The sequence below is a fragment of the Equus caballus genome, chromosome 3 (assembly GCF_041296265.1).
Source record: "Equus caballus isolate H_3958 breed thoroughbred chromosome 3, TB-T2T, whole genome shotgun sequence".
In the NCBI taxonomy this organism is placed as follows: domain Eukaryota; kingdom Metazoa; phylum Chordata; class Mammalia; order Perissodactyla; family Equidae; genus Equus; species Equus caballus.
In genome coordinates this window covers 56,151,961-56,171,882 of record NC_091686.1, presented here as the reverse complement: position 1 = coordinate 56,171,882, position 19,922 = coordinate 56,151,961, and the positions used below count along the sequence as shown (strand labels likewise).

At 40.2% G+C, this 19,922-nt stretch overlaps 1 protein-coding gene and 1 long non-coding RNA gene across 8 annotated transcripts in view; one reads left to right on the top strand and one right to left on the bottom strand.

Moving 5' to 3' along the window:
• Positions 1 to 590: 590 nt before the first annotated feature.
• SPARCL1 (SPARC like 1) overlaps positions 591 to 19,922 on the bottom strand; it is a 43,368-nt gene continuing 24,036 nt past the window's right edge. For all 6 annotated transcript variants that reach the window (XM_001496019.5, XM_070263445.1, XM_014738732.3 and 3 more), the window contains 10 exons: positions 17,879 to 17,943; positions 14,896 to 15,072; positions 13,514 to 14,509; positions 12,149 to 12,221; positions 11,116 to 11,234; positions 10,539 to 10,659; positions 8,896 to 9,032; positions 6,870 to 7,018; positions 6,122 to 6,270; positions 591 to 1,036 (listed from right to left, as the gene is read on the bottom strand). In XM_001496019.5, coding sequence (XP_001496069.2) covers positions 1,008 to 1,036; positions 6,122 to 6,270; positions 6,870 to 7,018; positions 8,896 to 9,032; positions 10,539 to 10,659; positions 11,116 to 11,234; positions 12,149 to 12,221; positions 13,514 to 14,509; positions 14,896 to 15,072; positions 17,879 to 17,932 — 2,004 coding nt within the window. In that variant the 5' untranslated portion in view covers positions 17,933 to 17,943 and the 3' untranslated portion in view covers positions 591 to 1,007. The remainder of the gene's footprint in view (positions 1,037 to 6,121; positions 6,271 to 6,869; positions 7,019 to 8,895; positions 9,033 to 10,538; positions 10,660 to 11,115; positions 11,235 to 12,148; positions 12,222 to 13,513; positions 14,510 to 14,895; positions 15,073 to 17,878; positions 17,944 to 19,922) is intronic.
• LOC102150862 (uncharacterized) overlaps positions 4,448 to 19,922 on the top strand; it is a 41,184-nt gene continuing 25,709 nt past the window's right edge. The window contains exon 1 of one of the 2 annotated variants that reach the window (XR_290048.4): positions 4,448 to 4,710. This is a non-coding gene — a long non-coding RNA (uncharacterized lncRNA). The remainder of the gene's footprint in view (positions 4,711 to 19,922) is intronic. The other variant, XR_001380457.3, reaches the window with a different exon arrangement.

Genomic DNA, 19,922 nt, shown 5'->3' with positions numbered 1-19,922 from the left:
CCTTGCTTCGGATCTTGGAAAGCTCTGTTATGCTGTCTTCTATATTTTTTCAATCTAGCTTTTACTGTATTGCTATTTACCAAAGAAGAGCTCAAATGAAGACATACATTTTCACTTACAACACATTTTCTTGCATCAATTTACAGTTGCAATATTTATCTCTGACTACATTGGATGTTAAGACACTTCAGGGATCTCTTTACGCTACCTTTATTCTAAGGACTTAAAATGCCTAGAAATTTTGCAGGGCCTTCCTCCACCCCGACACTCATGTGCAGTTGCACAAAAGTTAGAATTAGCTGTATCTGGCAGTGCACGATCATCCAGATTTTATAGCAAACTTGGTAAAGTGCACTTGAATTCAATTTTTTTTCTTTTTAAACTTACATGATGACAAAGGACACTCATGAGCAACTACCGTTTAACAACTGAATATTTGTTTCCTCTAGGAAGTGTCTCCCCTGACCACGTGCACGTTTTCTTTTTTTAAGTAGTAGGGTCTATGAAGCACAATTATAATTTGATATGAAGTATGAGCCCTGAGTTAGTCTTTCACGTAGAATTGTTTAAATAAATGACTGGAAATAAACTTGAATTAGCATTTGGATTTTTATTAGGATATTAAGATATCGAAAATCATACACATTAACAACAAAAGAACATTATTTCATTTTCTTGAAGTACACGTGATATTACGGACAAAATGAATGTATTATTTTTTCAAGTTTTATAATTAGTAAGTATCTAATAAATGGATGCAGAAAGCATGAGTTAAACTCCTGTTCACAAATGTGTACAGAATTTTGCATACCTGACTTAATTTATTTCCAAAGTTAATATTAAATATCTGGCGCATATACTGTTATCAAGCAATTACTCTCATTGTCTTCTTAGACATGCAAACGTTTTGCTAAATATAAATCTACAAATATCATGGCTGCATAGATTTCAGAAGTGGTCAGAGCAGAGGAGGATGCTGGGAAGTTTGAGTTCTTTCAAATCTTAATTCAAAACAGGAGATTTTCATCTATGTCTTCTGTAAAAAAACAAAAAACAAAATGCACTTTTAGAAAGTAGCAAAATTAGTAATATAAAGAAAAAAGTGTTAGAGCTGGGGATTAGAGAAGCCATCTAATATGACAGTATGATAGGCATTTTTTTGTTTTTTTTTTTTCTGTGAGGAAGATTGGCCCTGAGCTAACATCTGTTGGTAATCTTCCTCTTTTTGTTTTTTCTCCCCAAAGCCCCAGTACGTAGTTGTATATCCTAGTTATAAGTCATTTTAGTTCTTCTATGTGGGACGCCACCATTGCTTGGCTTGATGAGCCATATTAGGTCTGTGCCCAGGATCCAAACTGGTGAACCAGGGCCACAGAAGCGGAGTGCCTGAACTTAACCACCTGGCCAGGGGGCCAGTCCCAGTATGATAGTTCTTAACCCTGGTAGGGCATCAACATCACCCAAGAAGTTTTTAAGAATATGTATTTCGGGCCTCACCCCTGGCCTCCTGAATCGGAATCCCCAGGGGTGGGCCAATGGCATGTAGACATTTAGAAAGCTCTGCAGGTATGTCTGATGTAGAGTTGAGAATCACTGATAGAAGAGGTTGAGGGGAGGCCCAGCGGAGAAGCGCCCAGTACACTAACCTATGAGGGTTGCTAAAATATGAGTAGACATAAACAGAAGTATGGTGCCAGTTTAAGTCCAGTTGCCAGTCAAGTGATTCTAAAGAACTTGTTGCCACACGTGTGGAAGAAGACAGCATCCTCCGGCGGACGTGAGACCATGCTTCACCAGCGTGGCCCACTCTCACTCAAGAATTGTTGAATAAATATTTCAAGTAGATTAGTTAGAAGCATACTAAGCTACTCCCCTGTCTGGGACACGAGGCAATTTTCCTGCCCAGTGTAAGTCTTCCTCTTGCCCCAAGAGCGGGACAGATTATGGACTTTGATATCTTTCTTTTGAGCACTGGCTTCTTTTGTAAAATGGAGATAACAGTCTCATTATTTATAAATTTACTTATATTTGCACTTGTTCTTTTTGTCTTCCTTCTGTTGTTTGAATGAGAGATGTCCCTCCCATGGACTTTAAGGCCAACCCTCCACCTGTGCTCAGGATCTCTTCTGACTCTGGGATTCTCCCTTATTTTCCTCTTTTTTTTCTTACATCCTCAACTTTTCCTTTTTTCTGGGTCCTTTCCATTAGTGTTTAAATATGCTGCATATCCAGCCTCAAGAACAGTGCCTGGCATTATGTGGACCATCAGTAAAGATTTGTTGAGTGAATGAATGAAAGAAAGAATGAATGAGTGAATGAATGAGTGCTCAAGGCTCTTTTATTCCCCCAAATGCTTCTCTCAACTCTATATCCCTCTCTAGCTCTTTCCTGCCTTCAAACATTCACTCCTTATCCTTTCTCATCTCCGGTTCTTTCTCAACTGATAGAATCTGGCTTCCATCACTACCATTCCACCAAAACTCTTACCAAGGCCACCCAGGACATCCTTATTTCTACATCCAACTGATATTCTCGGTCTGTTATCGTACTTGACGTCTCAGCAGCATTTGGCACTGTGATCGTGTCCTCGTCTTTGAAACACCTCCTTAGACATGGCACTGTCCTGTTTTCTTTCTTCCTTTCAGGAGACTTTTTATTCTCCTTAGTGAACTCCTTCTTTCTCCTCTATCCATCATCTAGATATTGTTATACCTTGGTGTTTAACCTTAGGCCCTTTCTCATGTAGCTCAACACATTTTCCTTGGGGAATTAATTTCGTTCCCTGGTGTCAATTACTTTCTGTGTGCTAGTAATCTCCAAATGCGTATTTCAATTCCCAAACTGTCTTGAAACGCAGACCCATATCTTCAACCATCAACTATACATTATCTTCCAAAGACTTCAAAATTCAACCTCTCCAAAATGGAATTTATCATCTCCCTCGAATCTACTTCTGTTCTCGTGTTTTCTGTCTCAGTGGAAGGTATCTCTGTTTATCCTGTCTGGCCTGAGCCAGGAACCCGGCCACTGTACTCACTCCTCTTTCTCTTGGTCTCTCAGCTGTCTGCTCCCTGCCTCCATATGTTCCTGTCAAACATTGTCTTATTATTTCTGCATGCTGTACATCTTGAATATGTTTATATTCTTGAATATATCTTGAATACATTTATACTTTTTAATATATCTCGACTATGTTTGTTTTTCTTTTTCCCCAATATAACTAACGGCCCTAGTTCAAATTCTCATCAACTCTTGCCTGAATTTACCATAACATCCTCTCAAACATTCTCTGGCTTCCCCACACAATAACCAAAAGAATCATTCTTAAACACGAATCCAGTGAAATCACTCCGTTGTTTAAAACAGTTCGGTGATCCTCCAGTACTCTTAGGATAATGTCTTTAACTGGCTTAGTAGGACTTGCATGATCTGACTTGTTCACCCTATTAGTCTCACTTGAAAGGTTTTTCTAAAGATTAACGTGGATATATGTCAATGTAGGATAGCACTAAATAAATAAGGCTTTTCCATCTCTTAATCGGACCCTTAGTTTACACTCAAGGAAAATGAGACTCGCTGAGGCTGAGTGGCATGCCCTAATGCACATGGCTAGTTAATGATAGAGCTGGAATATTCAAGCACGTCTAGTTCAGACCAAAGGCAGGTAGAATTCAGGACAACACTGGCTAAAATTTATCTCGTCCTTCTGTGGATCTCTCAGCTCAGAGGGAAGGAAGGATATGCTTACAAAGAGAGATACATACTTTTTTGCTTTCCCTAGCTGCGTCCCAAAGTAGTAACTTGTTTACTTGTTCTGACAGAATGGTTAATATCTGCTTCATTGGCTTACTGTGTGATAATTCTTTCCCTTCTTCAAAATAATGTAATCACGGCCAAACCACAGGGAACAAACAAGATCATTAGGAGCTTTGCGAGTCAATGAACTTTAAGCCCTTCCTGCTGCTCCCAGACAAACCCCTAGCCAAGAACCTGAGTGAGCCTACATGCTGAAGAGCTTCCAGAAGTTTCAAAAGGAGCAGTGGAGCACAACTGGTTTCCTTGAATAAATGGCCTCTGTTCAAATTTGCTTTTTGATCACTCCTTAAAATCACGTGCCGTATAAAAGGGCATTCATAAATATGTCCCGTCCCAGCCTAGTGTTCCCCTATTGATAGTGGTGGAGTGGAGGGGGTGGGGAGCCATACTTGGGTACATTTCGTCTTTTTAACATGGGAATTGGAAGAGACAGTTTTAGCCAATTTTAGGGATACATTTGAATTTATAAGTACTGTGTTTATAGCGTAGATGTTAGAAAGGAAATTGGCATTATTTGTATGAGTTTGGGTCTTAATAGTTTGTTAATTTCCTATTAATGTTAACAAGGTATAAACAGTCTGTGGTAGGCAGCCTCCAAGATGACCCAACCAACCCACATCCTGTAGTCTCCTCCCACACTGCAGCAGGGTTGGTCTGCGTGACAACAGAATATGGCAGAAGTAACAGTATGTCGCTTCCGAGATGAGGTTATAAAAGACACTGCAGCTGCAGTCTTGGGTTTTCTATCTCTCTCGAATTCTCTCTTTCTCTGATCACTCTGGAGGAAACCAGATGCCATGTGGTAAACAGTCCTACAGAGAGGAGCACATAGTGAGGAGCTGACGCCTTCTGACAACAGCCATGTGAGCGAGCTTAGAGCAGCTCCGAAGCCAGGTAAGCTACTGCCAGTTTCCTGAGCCTTGGGAACCGTGAGACAGAAATCAAGCTTCTAAGCTTTAGGGTAATCTGTTATGGAGTAATAGACAATTAATACATGGAACTAGGCGCTTACAAAAATATATGTTCTTTGCTCTTTACAGTTGAGCTTATTTCACGGAATAAAATTGTAGAGGAAAAGGACTTTTTCTGCTTACCTATTTATCAATAAATAACAATCCTCATACTCTCAGCTCTCCCTAATTTCAAGGCATTATACACTAGCATGAGGAGTATTTTTGAAGTGAAGCTCCCTTAAGTTCCCTTTTTGTGGGAAATTCTGACCTTTGGTGAACTTCCTTTTCCTCACTGCGTGGCTGCATATTCATCCTACACGTGTGTTGTGAACATATGCACAGATCTCTGTCGCAGAGATTTGATGTTCACTGTCGATTTACATTTGCAAGCAGTTTTGATTGCTCATTTTTTGAATATCTTTCAAATCTTGCTTATTGAAAACATGCTTGCTCATAAAAATCAACTCTAACTTAGGAAAAGAAAAGGAAGTAGATCAAGACGTAACCTAGTAAAACAAATGTCTAAATTTAAATTCCTCCACTTTAGGAATAAAGAAAGAACCCTCCGGGGCGGGCCCGGTAGCACAGTGGTTAAGTTCCCGCGCTCTGCTTTGGTGGCCCAGGGTTCCCTGGCACAGATCCCCAGTGTGGATCTACACACTGCTTATCAACTCATGCTGTGGCAGGCATCCCACATACTAAAAAAATACAGGACGACGGGCACAGATGTTAGCTTAGGGCTACTCTTCCTTAAAAAATAAAAAAAATAATTAAAAAAAAGAAAGAACCCTCCGATCTTTTTTTTTTTTTTTTTGCCACTGCAGATGCAGTATTGGGTCACTTTTGGATTACAGGAATGCTATCTGGACACAGCTTGTGATGTAAGACCCAATCTTTAGTGTGTTGGTAATGAATTCCAAGATTCTTCTTTCTCCCATTGATCGAATCAGGCTTGCTCTTCAAATATGATTTTTACAAGTTTGGCCCTATATGCACAGGTTAAGTAAGGTCGTAAAATCCTTCTTTCATTAGAAGGGTAGGTTTTTGAGATCTGGCACAACTCTCTGGATTCACATTCTTGTCTTAGGCTTAGCCAACTGCCAGGGCTCAATGCAGTTATCCCCTCAATATTCATCCTCGCTGCCCTTTGAAAATACAGCATCATAAAAGAAGTGAGAAATAACCTTGCAATGACAGCACGTGCATGGACGGAGTCCTACCTGAGATGCTGCCACCTTACTGCTCTAGGTTTCAATTTGAGCACAGAGTAGGACTTCTCTATGCGGGCTGCAGGGCTTAGGGCTTGTCTGGACAAGAGGACATCCCTCTCCCTGGGATGATGATGAATTTACCTTCTTTAATTCCAAAGCAGTGGCCCCACTCCTTCAGGGTGATGTGCTTATCCTTGTTGGGGTCACACTCGTCAAAGAAGCGAGTTATGCAGTGTTCCATGGGCACCAGAGACGCTCGCAAAGGAGCAAGCTCAGAATGTGTCAAGACTCTGCAATGAAATAAATGGCAGCTTATTAACTGAGTAGTCTGTGTATGAAAGTTAACTCTTAGGAGTACCAAGGGCACTTTTCTTCCATGAGGTTGCCAAGTACATCAAGTAAATAGTACACTCATGAAAACCTGCAAATGAAATAAACTGTTTATGGGTGAAATAGATAGCTTTTGGAATGTCAATTCACAAGTTTTCCTTCTTCGCTGGGAACTGTCCTTCCTCCACCTTAGATTTATCGGGGTGCACCCCAGCAATCATGTTTGTACAACCTGGCTTTTACCCACCCACCATGCCTGATCGTTCCAGGTATGTAGTTGCAGGTACTTGATCCAAGTTGGACCAGTCAGGTTATCTTGGGAATTTAGGATAAAGAGTTGAAGGAGTCTCTTTGGGAGGCTGGACCCTAACACATAAATGTGGAAGCTGCGGTGTGGCCATATTCTGTTATTTTCAAAGCAGTTTTATGTTTAGATATCTAACCACATTTTTTTGGCCTTTCAGTGTTCTAAGATGGAACTGGGAAATTATTTTGGTATAAATAACTAGACATTCTATCAGGGAGATGACCAAGTAATTGGGAGGTAAAGAGATTTTACCTGTCCATAGGATGCTGGTCAAGTTCACTAAACTGCCAGTGCACGGGGTACACATACATGTGGTAGTTTTTCTTAAAGTCCCTTAAGAGAAGGTCAATGGAATGGTCCCCAGCCAAGAGTCTCTTTTCATCCAGGTAAATTTTCTTGACCTGGGATTAGGAAGGGAGAAGAATATCAGAGAATCAGACAAGTGCAATGGAATGATCACTTGCTAAACTTTACTTGAAGAGGAACAATAACATGATAGGAAAACAAGCCCAGGCCATCATGTGAGACCAAATTAAGGGCCTTCTAACCAATACTAGAGCCATTCTTATTCCTACATAGAATAACAACTAAAATTTTTTAAAAACTCTGTGGTTTTCAGGAGAAATTTGTCTTTTTTGATCTTTTCTTTTAATCAAGTAATGTCCATTGCATTCCTTAAAACTATGAGAAGGTGCTAATGCATAGGGGTGAACTGACCTAGGTAAACTTGTTGACTAGTTAGTGAAAAGTTCGGCTCTCCCCCATTGGTATAATCCATCTTAATCCTCTATATATTTCCACCCAGTGCCTGCTCAGTCTCAGTTTAGCCCTGGTGTGACATTGTTTGACAACCCCTATTGAATTTTCTCCGTTTTGTGTCTAATGCTCTCAAGGATCTCTGTGACAATGTATTAAAGAGAGAGGATAGAAATTATTTTTGGGCAGTGTATAGAAATTCTCAGTTTTTGACGTGACCTGTTACTTCACGGAGTAACTGAAGGAATCAGAACAAAACTTCTACCCGTTCCCATGACCACATCTACCAACTTCCCTCTTTGTTACCGTGGATGAACTTCCTGTGCTCCTGATCTAAGCCCAACCCCTCGCTGGTGCTCAGGAGCCCACCCCTTCTCATCTACTCAAGAATACCCTATGGCAGCTGGGCACCTTTCCTTTACTGGGTTATTTCCAGAAGCATACAAACATGCTCTACCATCTTCCATTGGTGGATGGGACTCTTGAACTCACATTCCCCTCCAGCTACCACCTCATTTCACTTTTCTCCTTTACAGCAAAGTGTCCTGAGAATATCATCTATACTTGCTGATTCCACATTCTTCCTCTTATTCTCTTTGAACCTGTCCACTTGGGCTTTTCTCCTCCCTACTCTGCAGAAACAGCTCCTGTCAAGGTCAACTACGACTGCCACATGCCACATAAGTGACAAATTCTCAGTCCTTATCTTATGACCTGTAAACAGCATTTGACACAGTTAATCCACATCCTCCTTGTTTTATTTTGTCTTCATAGCACATTTCATCCCACCTGATATATCTTACACATGTATTTGCATATATGTTCATATTTGCATACATGCATATATAAAAATATGTACACATCTACATATATATCGACATATATCTACATATCTCTCTCTATATATACACTTATTTGTTCATAGTATGTCTCCTTGCCTAGAATGTAAGCCCATGAAGGCAGAGATTTTGGTTTGGTTCATTGCTGTATCTCCAGCATGTAAATCAATTCCAGGCACCCAGGATACACTCAATAACTATCTGATGAATGAATTGTCCCTGGGAACTTCCAGAATCGGTATTCTGCACCTTTTAATCTTAATACATTACTGACATTCTGAGTAATGGATTTCCCGTATATCATAAATCCATATCTGGCCTATGAGGGCAAAAAAGATGTTTAGATTTAAATGATATCTCTGGGCCTAAATATACAAATGCTGAGTATGGCTCACTTTGCTCAGCCAGAGCTTGCTCTCGGTACGAGTTAAGCAGTACTGCTCAAGCCACTGTCCTTCACGTAGGAATGGGGTGGTTTGGCTGTATCCCAAACCTACCTTGTGGCACGAACAGTGGCTACGACTATTCTGTTAATCCATATGTGCTAACTAGGTATAGGGAGGCAAAGTGGGCTTTTGCCAACATGCAGGCAGAGGTAGCCACCCTTTGTGCCCCCCACAAAGACCTTTTTGCCTCAGGCCCTGCAGACAGACACGTACATAGCTGACCAGTGGATAACTTACTTTATTTCTCTGCTTCTCATTTAGATATCCAGCATGCTCAGGGTTAGGCTCATAAAGCTGCATGAGGATATTCTTGAGCCAGTCCCTCATCCTTAGAGGAAACTGAATTACTTCGAAGTCCGTACAAGCAGGAATAGCTGTTGCAAGTAGAAAATAAATCGATTTTAATCTTTGGATCTTAACTCCTGTCCTACGACAAGTCCTCATAACAGGAAGCTTAACCACTTCCGGTGACTGCCAGCTTCCTCACTGCCCCACCATCCCAGCAGTGGTCGTTAACCCTGGCAACACAACAGAATTGTCCGGCATGTTTCAAAACATACTACATGCCACCTTCCATTCAAAAAAATTCTGACTGGATTGGTCTAGGGTGGAGCCTGGGCATCAGGATTAAAAGTCCCAAAAGTAATTTGGATGTGCAGTCAGGGCCGAGAACCACTGCTCTGGAGTCAGAGAGTTGGAATTTAGAAGCAGAGGACACAAGACCTATTTATTAGGGGAAAAGAGGAAAAAGGTAGATGTTAGCTTATACTGTGGTAACAAATAATGTTCACTCTCAGTGGGTTAAAGGCACAAAAGTCTATTTCTTTTTTTTCAGTTTTATTGAGATAATAATTGACATACAACACTGTGTAAGTTTAAGGTGTGCAGCATAATGACTTGACACACACATATTGTGAAATGATTACCACAATCAGTTTAGTTAACATCTATCACCTCATATAGTTACAAGAAAATTGTTTTTTCCTTGTGATGAGAACTCTTGGGATCTACTCCCTAAGCAACTTTCTGATATACTATACAGCAGTGTTAATTCTAGTCCTCAGGTTGTACATTGCATCCTAAGTTTATGTCTTGATTCTGCTACAAGTCAAATACAAGTTGGAAGGAGAGCTCTCTGGGGCTTGAGATGATGGAGACTCCGAATGATGGAGACTCCGCCATCTCAACACAAGGTGAAGGGAGCATGAAGAACCACACACCAGCTCTTAAATGCTTCTGCCTGGAACTCACATGGATGATTTTTGCTTGCATTTCATTGGACAAAGTAACTCACAGGGATACATCTAACATCAAGGGAGCTGAGAAGTTGAATCCTCTCACTTGTTCGGGAGGAGAGGAGAACCAGAAATATGAGTGAGCACTGCTACGTGGTGCACGTTAAAAAACCACTTAGGGACGAGACGATCCAAACACAATGGAGAGGATCCTGGGGAAGGAAGACAATTTTAAAAAAACTTCTGGAAGAATATATTGTCATAAAACTGCTTGGCAGAGGCTTAACTGAACTTGGGAAGAGGACAAATAATTTAGCAAAATTCCAATGATTCATCTCAATTATTGAGTGGATAACATTATCATAGTGGTTCTGAACCCTGGCTGCACACTAGAATTGTCTAGGTTACTATAAAAACAAGTGAAACAATACCATGGTTCCAATCCAGTCTAATTAAGTCAGAATCTCGTATAATTAAAGCCTGGGCATTCTTATTTTCTTTGTCTCCCCAGTCGATTTTAATGTGCAGCCTGGGTTCAGAACTACATTAGCTTTTTCCTGTTTGCATATATGAGTAAGTAAATATATTCTTCAGATATGCACAGATTCACCCAAAACCCTCTCAGCGACAGTGCTGGAATCTTACATTTGCAGGCACCGAAATAATCCAGCTGCAGTTGGTGGCCCTTTTTGGTCCCCTCCAGTCTGCACTTAGTAGCAAACAGATGACAGGAGCTGGCGTAGGTGTGATTGTCAGTGCCGCAAACCTAGGAAAGACAAGCATGAGCAAAAGCTCATGTTTCCAAATGTTCATTGGGAAAGCACTCTGCTCCTTAAAGCTCAGGCTGTTTGATAAACTGCGCTGTGCCACAGACATTGTCAGGTAGGTGAGGCTATTTAAATCATTACTATCCCATGCAGCACAAAGAGTCAACCAAATCATAGCAATGGTCATGACAATTTAGCTCCAGATAAGTTCAATAGCACGAAAAATGCAGATGCTCCAAGGACAGAATGAGTTTTAAAGTGAGTTCAATGCCATTACTACCATTTTAGGGCACCATTCTTTGATTTTACTGGCATTTGTTCCTACTCAATATTTCTTCAAATATTAAATAACATGGGCACTTATCTCTTTTTTTAACAAGAAATTTCAATCGCAAACTTGTCTCATTCAAATCACTATTTGGTGCTCCTTAGAGACTATTTTGTAGAATACGTACTTGGTCAAGGAGTTTTGAAGGCGGACAAGTCACTGGATCTTGGCAAACACAGTGCGGTTTTCCCTGTCGGTCAGCCTTACAGATGTGTCCTCTTTTACACTGGAAGTTCAGGCAAGAATCTAAGAGAAAAGTTTGGACAGGAAACATGGACAAAATGAAATTGAGTATGTAAACTCAAATCCATCCTGACAATTAGCTCCATTTTCACTAATAAGAGAAAATTTCTGAAAATCTTAGAAATCATTTTAATGGACATGTTAATTTTTAGCTGGGACCCTCTGGCATCAGAATATTTTACACAATAGTCTACATTTTCTGCATAGTTTGGATTGGATATTTAACAAAAACAAATAACTCTTCTTGGCCCGCCTGCAATTGTCATAGTCCAAAGTCTATAGTGCAATTATGTGCAAGTTGGTCAGAAGTTAAATAAGTCATTTTATCGTGTTGAAATTCAAAATGTTTGTGATTGGAGCATGTGCTTGGGAATTAGGTCTTAAATTAAATGTGGGCAAGCCAGCCTGGATGGCCTAGTGGTTAAAGTTCAGCATGCTCTACTTCAGTGGCCTGGGTTCGGTTCCTGGGCATGGAACCACATCACTCATCTGTCAGTAGCCATGCTGTGGCAGTGTCCCACATAGAAGAACTAGAGGGACTTACAGCTAGAATGTACAACTGTGTACCGGGGCTTTGGGGAGGAAAAAAAAAAGGTAAACATGGGATCTAAATTCACTAGTAAGTTATGGATAAGACAAAATTAATTCTTCTGCTCGGAAGCAAAAGGATTCAGAGAAAAAGAATTCTATCAATATTTCAATAGAACTTCCAGTTTGTAAACACATTTACCCATAGTTGTATATCAAATGTGCACAAGAGAATGTCAACAATTTATGGGAACATTTCTTTGGGGAGGATTGGGGAGAGGAAAAATTCTGTGCAGTGGTCACAAATGAAGGGATGGGGACAGCCCAAGGTGGCCAATTCCTTCTCCTCTTTGATGTTGTCACAAACAGCTTGCTTAGCCTGTACTCACCAACACCATGCACCCTCATGTTGCCTTCACTTGAACTTTCATCTTCGATCGGTGAGCTCTCTGCTGTCTTGGCCTTTATAACAACAAGAGGAGAAGTTGAAGTCCAGTTAGAGAAAAGCTGTTACATAATTTCTATTTCCTCTGTATACCACTATGTATACCTTCACAGAACTTTTCATACCCAAATCATTTCAGATCTCAAAGAGAGACACCAGCCACACTGTGAAAATAGACAGTAACCCTTTGAGAACAGGAGTCATTTTGTAACTTCATCAACTGGATTCGGTGCTTTATCTCAGGGGGTTACTCAGTAAAACGTCAGCAGCAGACTTGGACCCTCCTCTCTGGATTTGGGAAGACAGTGGAAATGTGGTGTCATCATGCAGTTCTGTAGTGAAGATGTGGTTACATCAGTAATCTCTATGGAGCTGTTGGTAAAGGTTGCTAAAGTGTAAGAAAACTCCTACCTTAGAATAGCAACAGAATTCTCCGTCATCGAGGTTTCTCTTGACTTTGACCACCGAAAGCTGTGTCAAGTCCTCCTGGTGGCTGACCGCCAGGTTTTGCATGAAAGCTCCAAATGATTAAATAACCAGATAACAATATGCTTCTCCCTCACTCCCACCTGCTGTAGTTTCCCGATGATCATTTTGGTGTGTGTTTGCTTAATAAAGTTGTAGCTGAAGCCTTTGTTCTTAATTTTTGTAGCTAAATCAACAAACATTGATGAATCTTTTATTATGTTAGAGGCCTTTTGTAGACATTGTGATTCACCTTGAATGTGACATGGCACCTGCTGTCGAGGCATTTGTGCAGCAGTTGTCAGTGTCTCCCATCCCTCATATCTGTCAGAATTTACCATTCTAGTTAGCTCTAGGGACTTTCAACTGCCAACATCTGCATCTCTGTGCCTGGAAAACCATGGAAATCTATCTGGCCTGCTCAAATGACAGACTGGAAGTATTGCGGTATTAACACCCCTCCTAGAAGTTCTTCACCTGTATAAATGCCTCAGCTCTCTTACACTCCAAATGGGATAGTCAGAGGAATGTGGTTTTAATGATTGATGTACCTTTGATTAACTTCCTTTCCTTCCCTGTATCACTTCTCCACTCCTCTTTGTTCCCTGAACTTCTCAAATAAACTGCGCTAAAACCCAGGGTCTGCGTCCAGGAAAACTCAAATAAAACAGGCATTTTCAGCCTAATGATGAGGATGCAAAGGAAAATAAACAATTGTAATATATTCTAGTAATGTACTGATAGAGATAAGCACAGGAGGCTGTGAGAGCACAGTAGAGGTCATGGCTGTTTCTCCATAAAGCCAACTGCCTTATTGGACAAGCATCATTGTCAATAATCTCACCTCTTGGTGTTCTCCGGGTTCATTGGTGTCTACATTCTCATTCTCAAGTGCTCTTTCCCTTTCCTCCTCATATCGGACGTGATAGCTAATGGATTGAGCTCTTTCAGCCTCCAGGAAGTCCTCGCTTGGGATGAAGTAGTCGTCACTTGCATCGTGTCTGGGGCCATCATCACCATCATCATCAGCCCCATGCTTTCTGGCTATGGTGTTACCGTCATCAGTAGGATCTACAAGCAAAACCTCAGAAACAGTCTTTTTATCCATCTCCTCGTGGTTGCTGATAAATTCAAGGCCAGGTTTTCCCTCTTGGCTCTGCTGTTCAGTATCTTGATTGTGCTTATTAATTTTTGATGCAGTTTCTTCTTCCACTTCTGCTTTGGAGTCATTCTGTTCTTGTTCTTGGTTACTCTGCTCCAATTCATCTTTCTGCATCTTGCTTTCCTGAGTTGGTTGGTTGGACTCTTCCAAAATATCATCAGATTGGGTGTTCTCCCCTTCCTGCTTGCTGTCAGCATGCTCCTTGGGAAGTTCTCTCCCTCCTTCTTGGTTGTCATTGTAGGTAGCAACTTCACCTGGCTCTTGTTCCTCTTCCTCTTCTCCATCGGCAGTATTTGGATCCTGCTCTTGGTTTCCTGGATCACTTAGGTCTTGGCTATGTTCACTGCTCCTGTTTAATTGAGGATAAGAAGTATTTACAGGCTGTTCTTGGTTTTCCTCTGTCATTGTGATGCTTTCCTGTTGGTTAGAGTCTGCAGTGGAACTAACTTCAGGAGCAAGGAAGTCAACGTTCTCTGGGAGTTTTTTCTTTTGAGGCTCACTTATATCTTCTTTTAGATCCAATGTATCTTTAGATGGTGAATTCTCTAAATTCTCACTTAAGTCACTTTCACTTTCTTCTTGATCCTGTAATCCCAGCTCTTGGCTATAACTCTGGTCCTGATCTGCTGACTGGTCATAGTTTTCCTCCTTTGACTTTAATATTGAAGATTTTTCAGCCTTAAAAGAAACAAAGTTTATTCTTGAAACGAATGATAATGTAATATCTACATCGTATTTACAGTCCATAAGCCAACATCTAATATTTATTATTCTTTTTCTTACATGATATCATGTAAACTTATTTATGATGTTCTTCACCTTCTATAGCTACAAGTTTTACCTGAATTTGAATTTTATGAAATAAAACAATTATATAGCACCTTAGCCAAAGGAGTGAAACTCATTAGTTCTCACAATTCTTCTAGTGATTAGAATTTTGAAGTGATCATCATCTTTAAAAAAATTAAACAGAGATGAGAATGAGGTAATATCTGTGACCATGCTTTGAGATTGAGACCTTTGGAGAATTAAAAATTATATTAGCACAACTAGGCTACTTTTACCCCATGGTTTGGATGGTCTTCTGTGGATGCTGCAGTTTCCTTTTCATTTTCTGAATCTTCAACCCTGAAAATGGAGACTGTAGTGTCATCAGGTGTTACCAGTGATTCAGCCTGTTGTACAGAACTCAAGGGATCAGCGGTTGGTTGGGAATGATCAGATAGGAATCTTACGTTTGCCTGAAAAAATTAAACAATGGTTTGTATTATTCATGTCCATATGTTAATGTTTAAATTTCTAGCTACTCTTTTATTGTCATGATTAATAGTAGCAATATAATTCATTTATAACATCAATTGAAAATATTTTCTAGGATTCTTAAGGATACAAACAAATGTATAGAACATAATCTTAAGGGAAAGCAGAATCCCAATCAAGGTTAAGAAAAAGTTATATATATGCAGAAACTGGGTGAAAATAGAGCAACCTTTGATTTTTGGAATTATTTTTCTGTGTTTTTCAAACTTTTACAAAGCATTCATGCTTTATAATTTTGAAAAGTGTTGTTTAGCAGAAAGTTGAAGTTAAATTAAACTAACCACAGGATATAGCATTGTATGTTTTCTTAAAGTTAACTTTTAAGTACTCACTGATAATTAGCAGAAAAGGTTATAAACCTTTTAATTAATATTTGTTTACTTTCTTAACACTATCAGCCTTACATCCATCAAGAAGTCTTTTAATAAAAAACAATTTAATCTAGAACTAATTAAAAAACTGTGTGAATAAAGGGCACCGTGTGAAGTAGGGAGGAGCGGCTGTGGAGTATTATTTCCACTAGAGGGATGGCTCTGTCTATTTCTGGGAAGACAGCAGGCGTAGATGAAGAGCTGAGCAGTGAGACATAACGGAGAAGTTGAACAACTGTACTTCGAGATAAGAGACCTTCCCTTCAAGTCTTGACTCTGCTATTTATTATCTAACTGTGGTGTGACAAATTGTTAATCTCCACTCTGTCATCTCTCAAGGCAAAGTGAGCAGAGATATCAAGATAAGGTCATGTACATAAAATATTTTGTGAATTTTAGGGAGTTACCCAAGTGAAAAATTACTATTGCTAGTAGTAATAGCATCCAGTGGTAAGAAGATGAACTGTCTGGCATCTTAGGCGTATATCACCATAGATCTTCCTCTGAGAGATGCTGTGGGCACCCAGATGTCAGACAGATCCAGGTATAAGTAAAACTCAGATTCTACTTGGATTGACTCATCTTTACTCCATTAACAGGTCCTGTAGTGCTGATTGTGTAATATAAAGAAAGCCATGGATTATAGGATTTATTTTAGATTTGGTTTGCTCTCTTGCTTATTACCTGCTAAAAGGAGTAATAATATTTGAAAATGTTTCCAAAGAAACCATTTTTAAGCGGGAAGAGGAGAAAGAATGATGACCAGTTTGGCAAGTTGCCAGTGGGGGCATCATGGAAGGCAAGAGATGGAGGGGATTTTAGATTTTATAGTGGAGAACTGCTCCCCCTCTCTGCTCCCTTCCTCTTCATTCCCCCTGCCCCAAATGGAAGAAATGCACAAAAAACATGGCAGCTTATCTTCTTTCAGAAATTTTCTGAAAATGAAATTCTGTTTTATCATCATGCCCCCATCTGTATTTATAAGAACGTACCTTGTGGAAATCTGTGTGGAATCTCCTAACCACACAGAATCCACTGACTTCTGGAGAATTCAGGTAGGGGGGGAAAGTGATACAAGATTTTTAACAGATAAATCCTATGTGAAGAGTTTTAGCTTTTCAGCACTTGACTGTGTCAGTATGATAAGAAACTGTCCTAAAAAGGAAACATCTGGAATGTGTCTGTATGCAGGTGTGTCATTCAAACATTTGATGCTAAGACACTTTGCTGCCTATTTACGTGGCGGCAACAGCTGCAAGGGCAAAACACAGTAGAAAACAGCGGTTCTGTGGGAGCTCCTCTCTGTGCTGAACATGCTTTATCCCACTTTCGTAATTTCCGAGGAGAATGTATAATTTCAGCTGGAGTAGCTCCACGCTACTTAAGCATGGTTCTTTGAGGTGATCATAAATTTCGTTTTCCAGGAACTGCTTGGCTTGGATGGCATGGCATTTGTGTTTGCTGACATATCTGTCACCCAGAAGCTAGACACCAGCTATCCAAAAGGCAAGGACAGAATCTTTGACACAGAGAGGGAGGCAGAGAAGGGACAAGAGATAAATTGCTTTGTCTATTTAAAGGAGACTGATTCTTCTATGTGGTGAGAAAGGAAAAATGGCACAAATCCTTTAGTTTGATTAAGGATGATGTGGATCGTTTGGGGGGAACATCCAAATGATGCTGCAAGCCCTGGGTCCATTTTCTTTTTTTAACTTTCAGGTTATTTTGAAGCTGCTGACATGATCTCAGATGATCTGATTTGTATATGGCTGATTTATTGCTGTGTGAATGGTGAGGCCAATATATCTGACCATGAAGCAAAGAATGTTCTAGTCCTGTCTGCTTTCAGTATGTTTGCTTGGATAGACCCCCACGGATGAGCTCGGAGCCAACTTATGATTACCATCCCATTTTCTGCCCCCAACCCACAGGTTCCTGTTTTTATTATAGACTTGGAATTTCTCAACCAGTGTGTATTTGATCTTGAAGAAAACGCTGCCGGAGAGTGTGGGTATGCACTCCAAGATTTTTTATACTAATTTCTTAGATGAGCTTCTACAGGAGAAGTTCTTTTCAGTATTTGGGCATATTCCTTGGCTAATAAACTGGTAATCAACACTTTCAGCTGCATATTTATTGCAAGTGTAAAACTCGATAGTTCTGAAAGAAATATTTTTTAAAAAAGTAACATCTCAATTTTTCTAGTCATCCCTTCCCTGCTTGGGCAAAAAATATTGTGATTAAAATAAAAAAGAGAATTTCAAACCACTATATAAGAACATTTTCTTTTAAATGGAGGATTTCTAAACTAACCTTCAGGAGGGAGAGATGTAATAACAGAAGAGAAGGTACTTACCGGGATTGCTGCAGTGGTTCCCAAAATGTATAGGAAAAAAAGCACCGTCTTCATGCTTTCTAGATCTGTGAACCAAGAAGATAATTAGCAGCGGTGGATAAAAGTTTCCTTATAAAAGATTAAAAGATAATTTTCTTAGCAAATATTGAGTTTGATACTCTGTATTTAAAGGCGATTGTTGTCTTTGTCGACTAGCGTGTCTGAAAAGACAGATTAATGACAGTTTTGACCCAGTTGTGTCCCTGTGAGAATGACTCCTTGACTTTTTGGCCCAGCTGTGTTCAGCAGAACCTCTCTCTGTTTACGACTGTGCTTCCTTGAATAGAGGTTCTATGAAGATCTTGGGTCTTAAGATTTGTGAGTGTTCACAGTGAAGGTAAAGGGCACCAGGTGAAGTAATGTGGCATTTAGATGAATTGTCTCTTTGGTGCGGAGAAACATAAATGTAGTGAAGATTTTTAGGAATGAGACATTGCACTCCCTTCAGGGGCCACCAAGTTCATCTAATTTAGAGGTTTCACATCGGTAGTCTGTGAGCTGGCGGTGGTCTGCAGGTGGGTTTGATTTGGTCAGCACTGTGTATACACCTTGGAAATTGCCTCTGCACCATGCATTTTCTATGCCCATATTCTTTTTTTTCCTAGTTTGTTTGTTTTGGTCTTTGTTTTACACGGGCTGAGGCAGGAGCGTAGCAGTTTTGATGGGGCACCCGAAGTGTCGCTGTCAGATCTTTTCTTTTGGGGAGACATGTTTTTCTAGAGAAGTTCTTCCTATCTCCTACCTTGGAGAGAGGAGTATAAGCCTGGCTGCTAGCATTCTGTGAGACGAATGAGTGAAGGGACGGGAGATCTCCCGGTGCATACACTGACCTTCCCTTCGTCCCCAGCTTTCTGGACGGTGCCACATCCCACCCTCCACGGTGCCTATCTCGAGCCAGGGCCCCAGAACAACCTTGTCTTTCCTGTTGGGTGAAATGGGAAGTCCTCTGGCTGTGCAGGCATGAGGAAGGTTTATCTGTTTATCTGATAGGCTTTCAACCAGTCCTCCTGATTTCAGCTTCTACCCTCACCTAGCCTTCCAAATTAGCTGGGGCCTCCAATGCTTGAACTTTTCCGGGTTCTGCAGTGGGAATTGACTTCTTCATCTCTGGCACCCTTCTCTGAAAACCCTTCGGTTTCAGCCTTCCCTGTTCTTCCAACTGCTTTCCACCTCCTAAAAATTTGCTGATATCTTTTATCTTCTTTTTGTCCCTTTGTCGTTGTGTGTTTATATTGTTATTTTTCTTTTCCTATCATTATACTGGAATTTTAGCAGGGAGTGGCAATATATGCATATGTTTCATCTACCCCGCTTAATCAACAAATGATTTCCGTTTCTTCATCTGATTTATATTCCCTTTATTTATTAGTAATATTATTATTATTATTCAGGACACATAGAAACTACCGTGGGTCTTTTGTTCTAATTCCATTCGCAAATAAAGGTTTTATTGAAGAAAAGGAGGCTATAGATGCTAGCACAGACTTTCTTATCATGTTAGAAACAAATAAGAACACATTCTCGCCTTTATCACTATTCCAACCCTGCAGGGTGGGACCTGGACTGGGGAACAGTGTGTTGGAAGGATGGAGAGTAAAGCTGCACGGACAAAGTGATTTGGGATTGAGCATGGGGGAAAAACTCAAATCATTTATGACCTTATATAACCATAAATAATCTAATCTATTCTAGCTTTAATGAAAATACCATGTACTCAGCTTGGAGAATTAAGTTTAATTCCTCTAAGGGACCCCTCTGAAAATGACTATATATAACTTATGTAGAAATGCAGAGTACCTACAGTGGAATGTGTGTTACATCATCTATATCCTTAAATGAACTTTGTTTAGAACTAGCAATGGTGTAGAACAGATACTGGAAGTTGGTATTATCAAGCGCCTCGAGTTTACCGAACAGATTTACAGATAGAATGTCATCTTATTTGACCTTTGCAACAACCGCATGACGTGGCAGATGAAGAGCAGGCCTAGAAGGGCTCTGACAG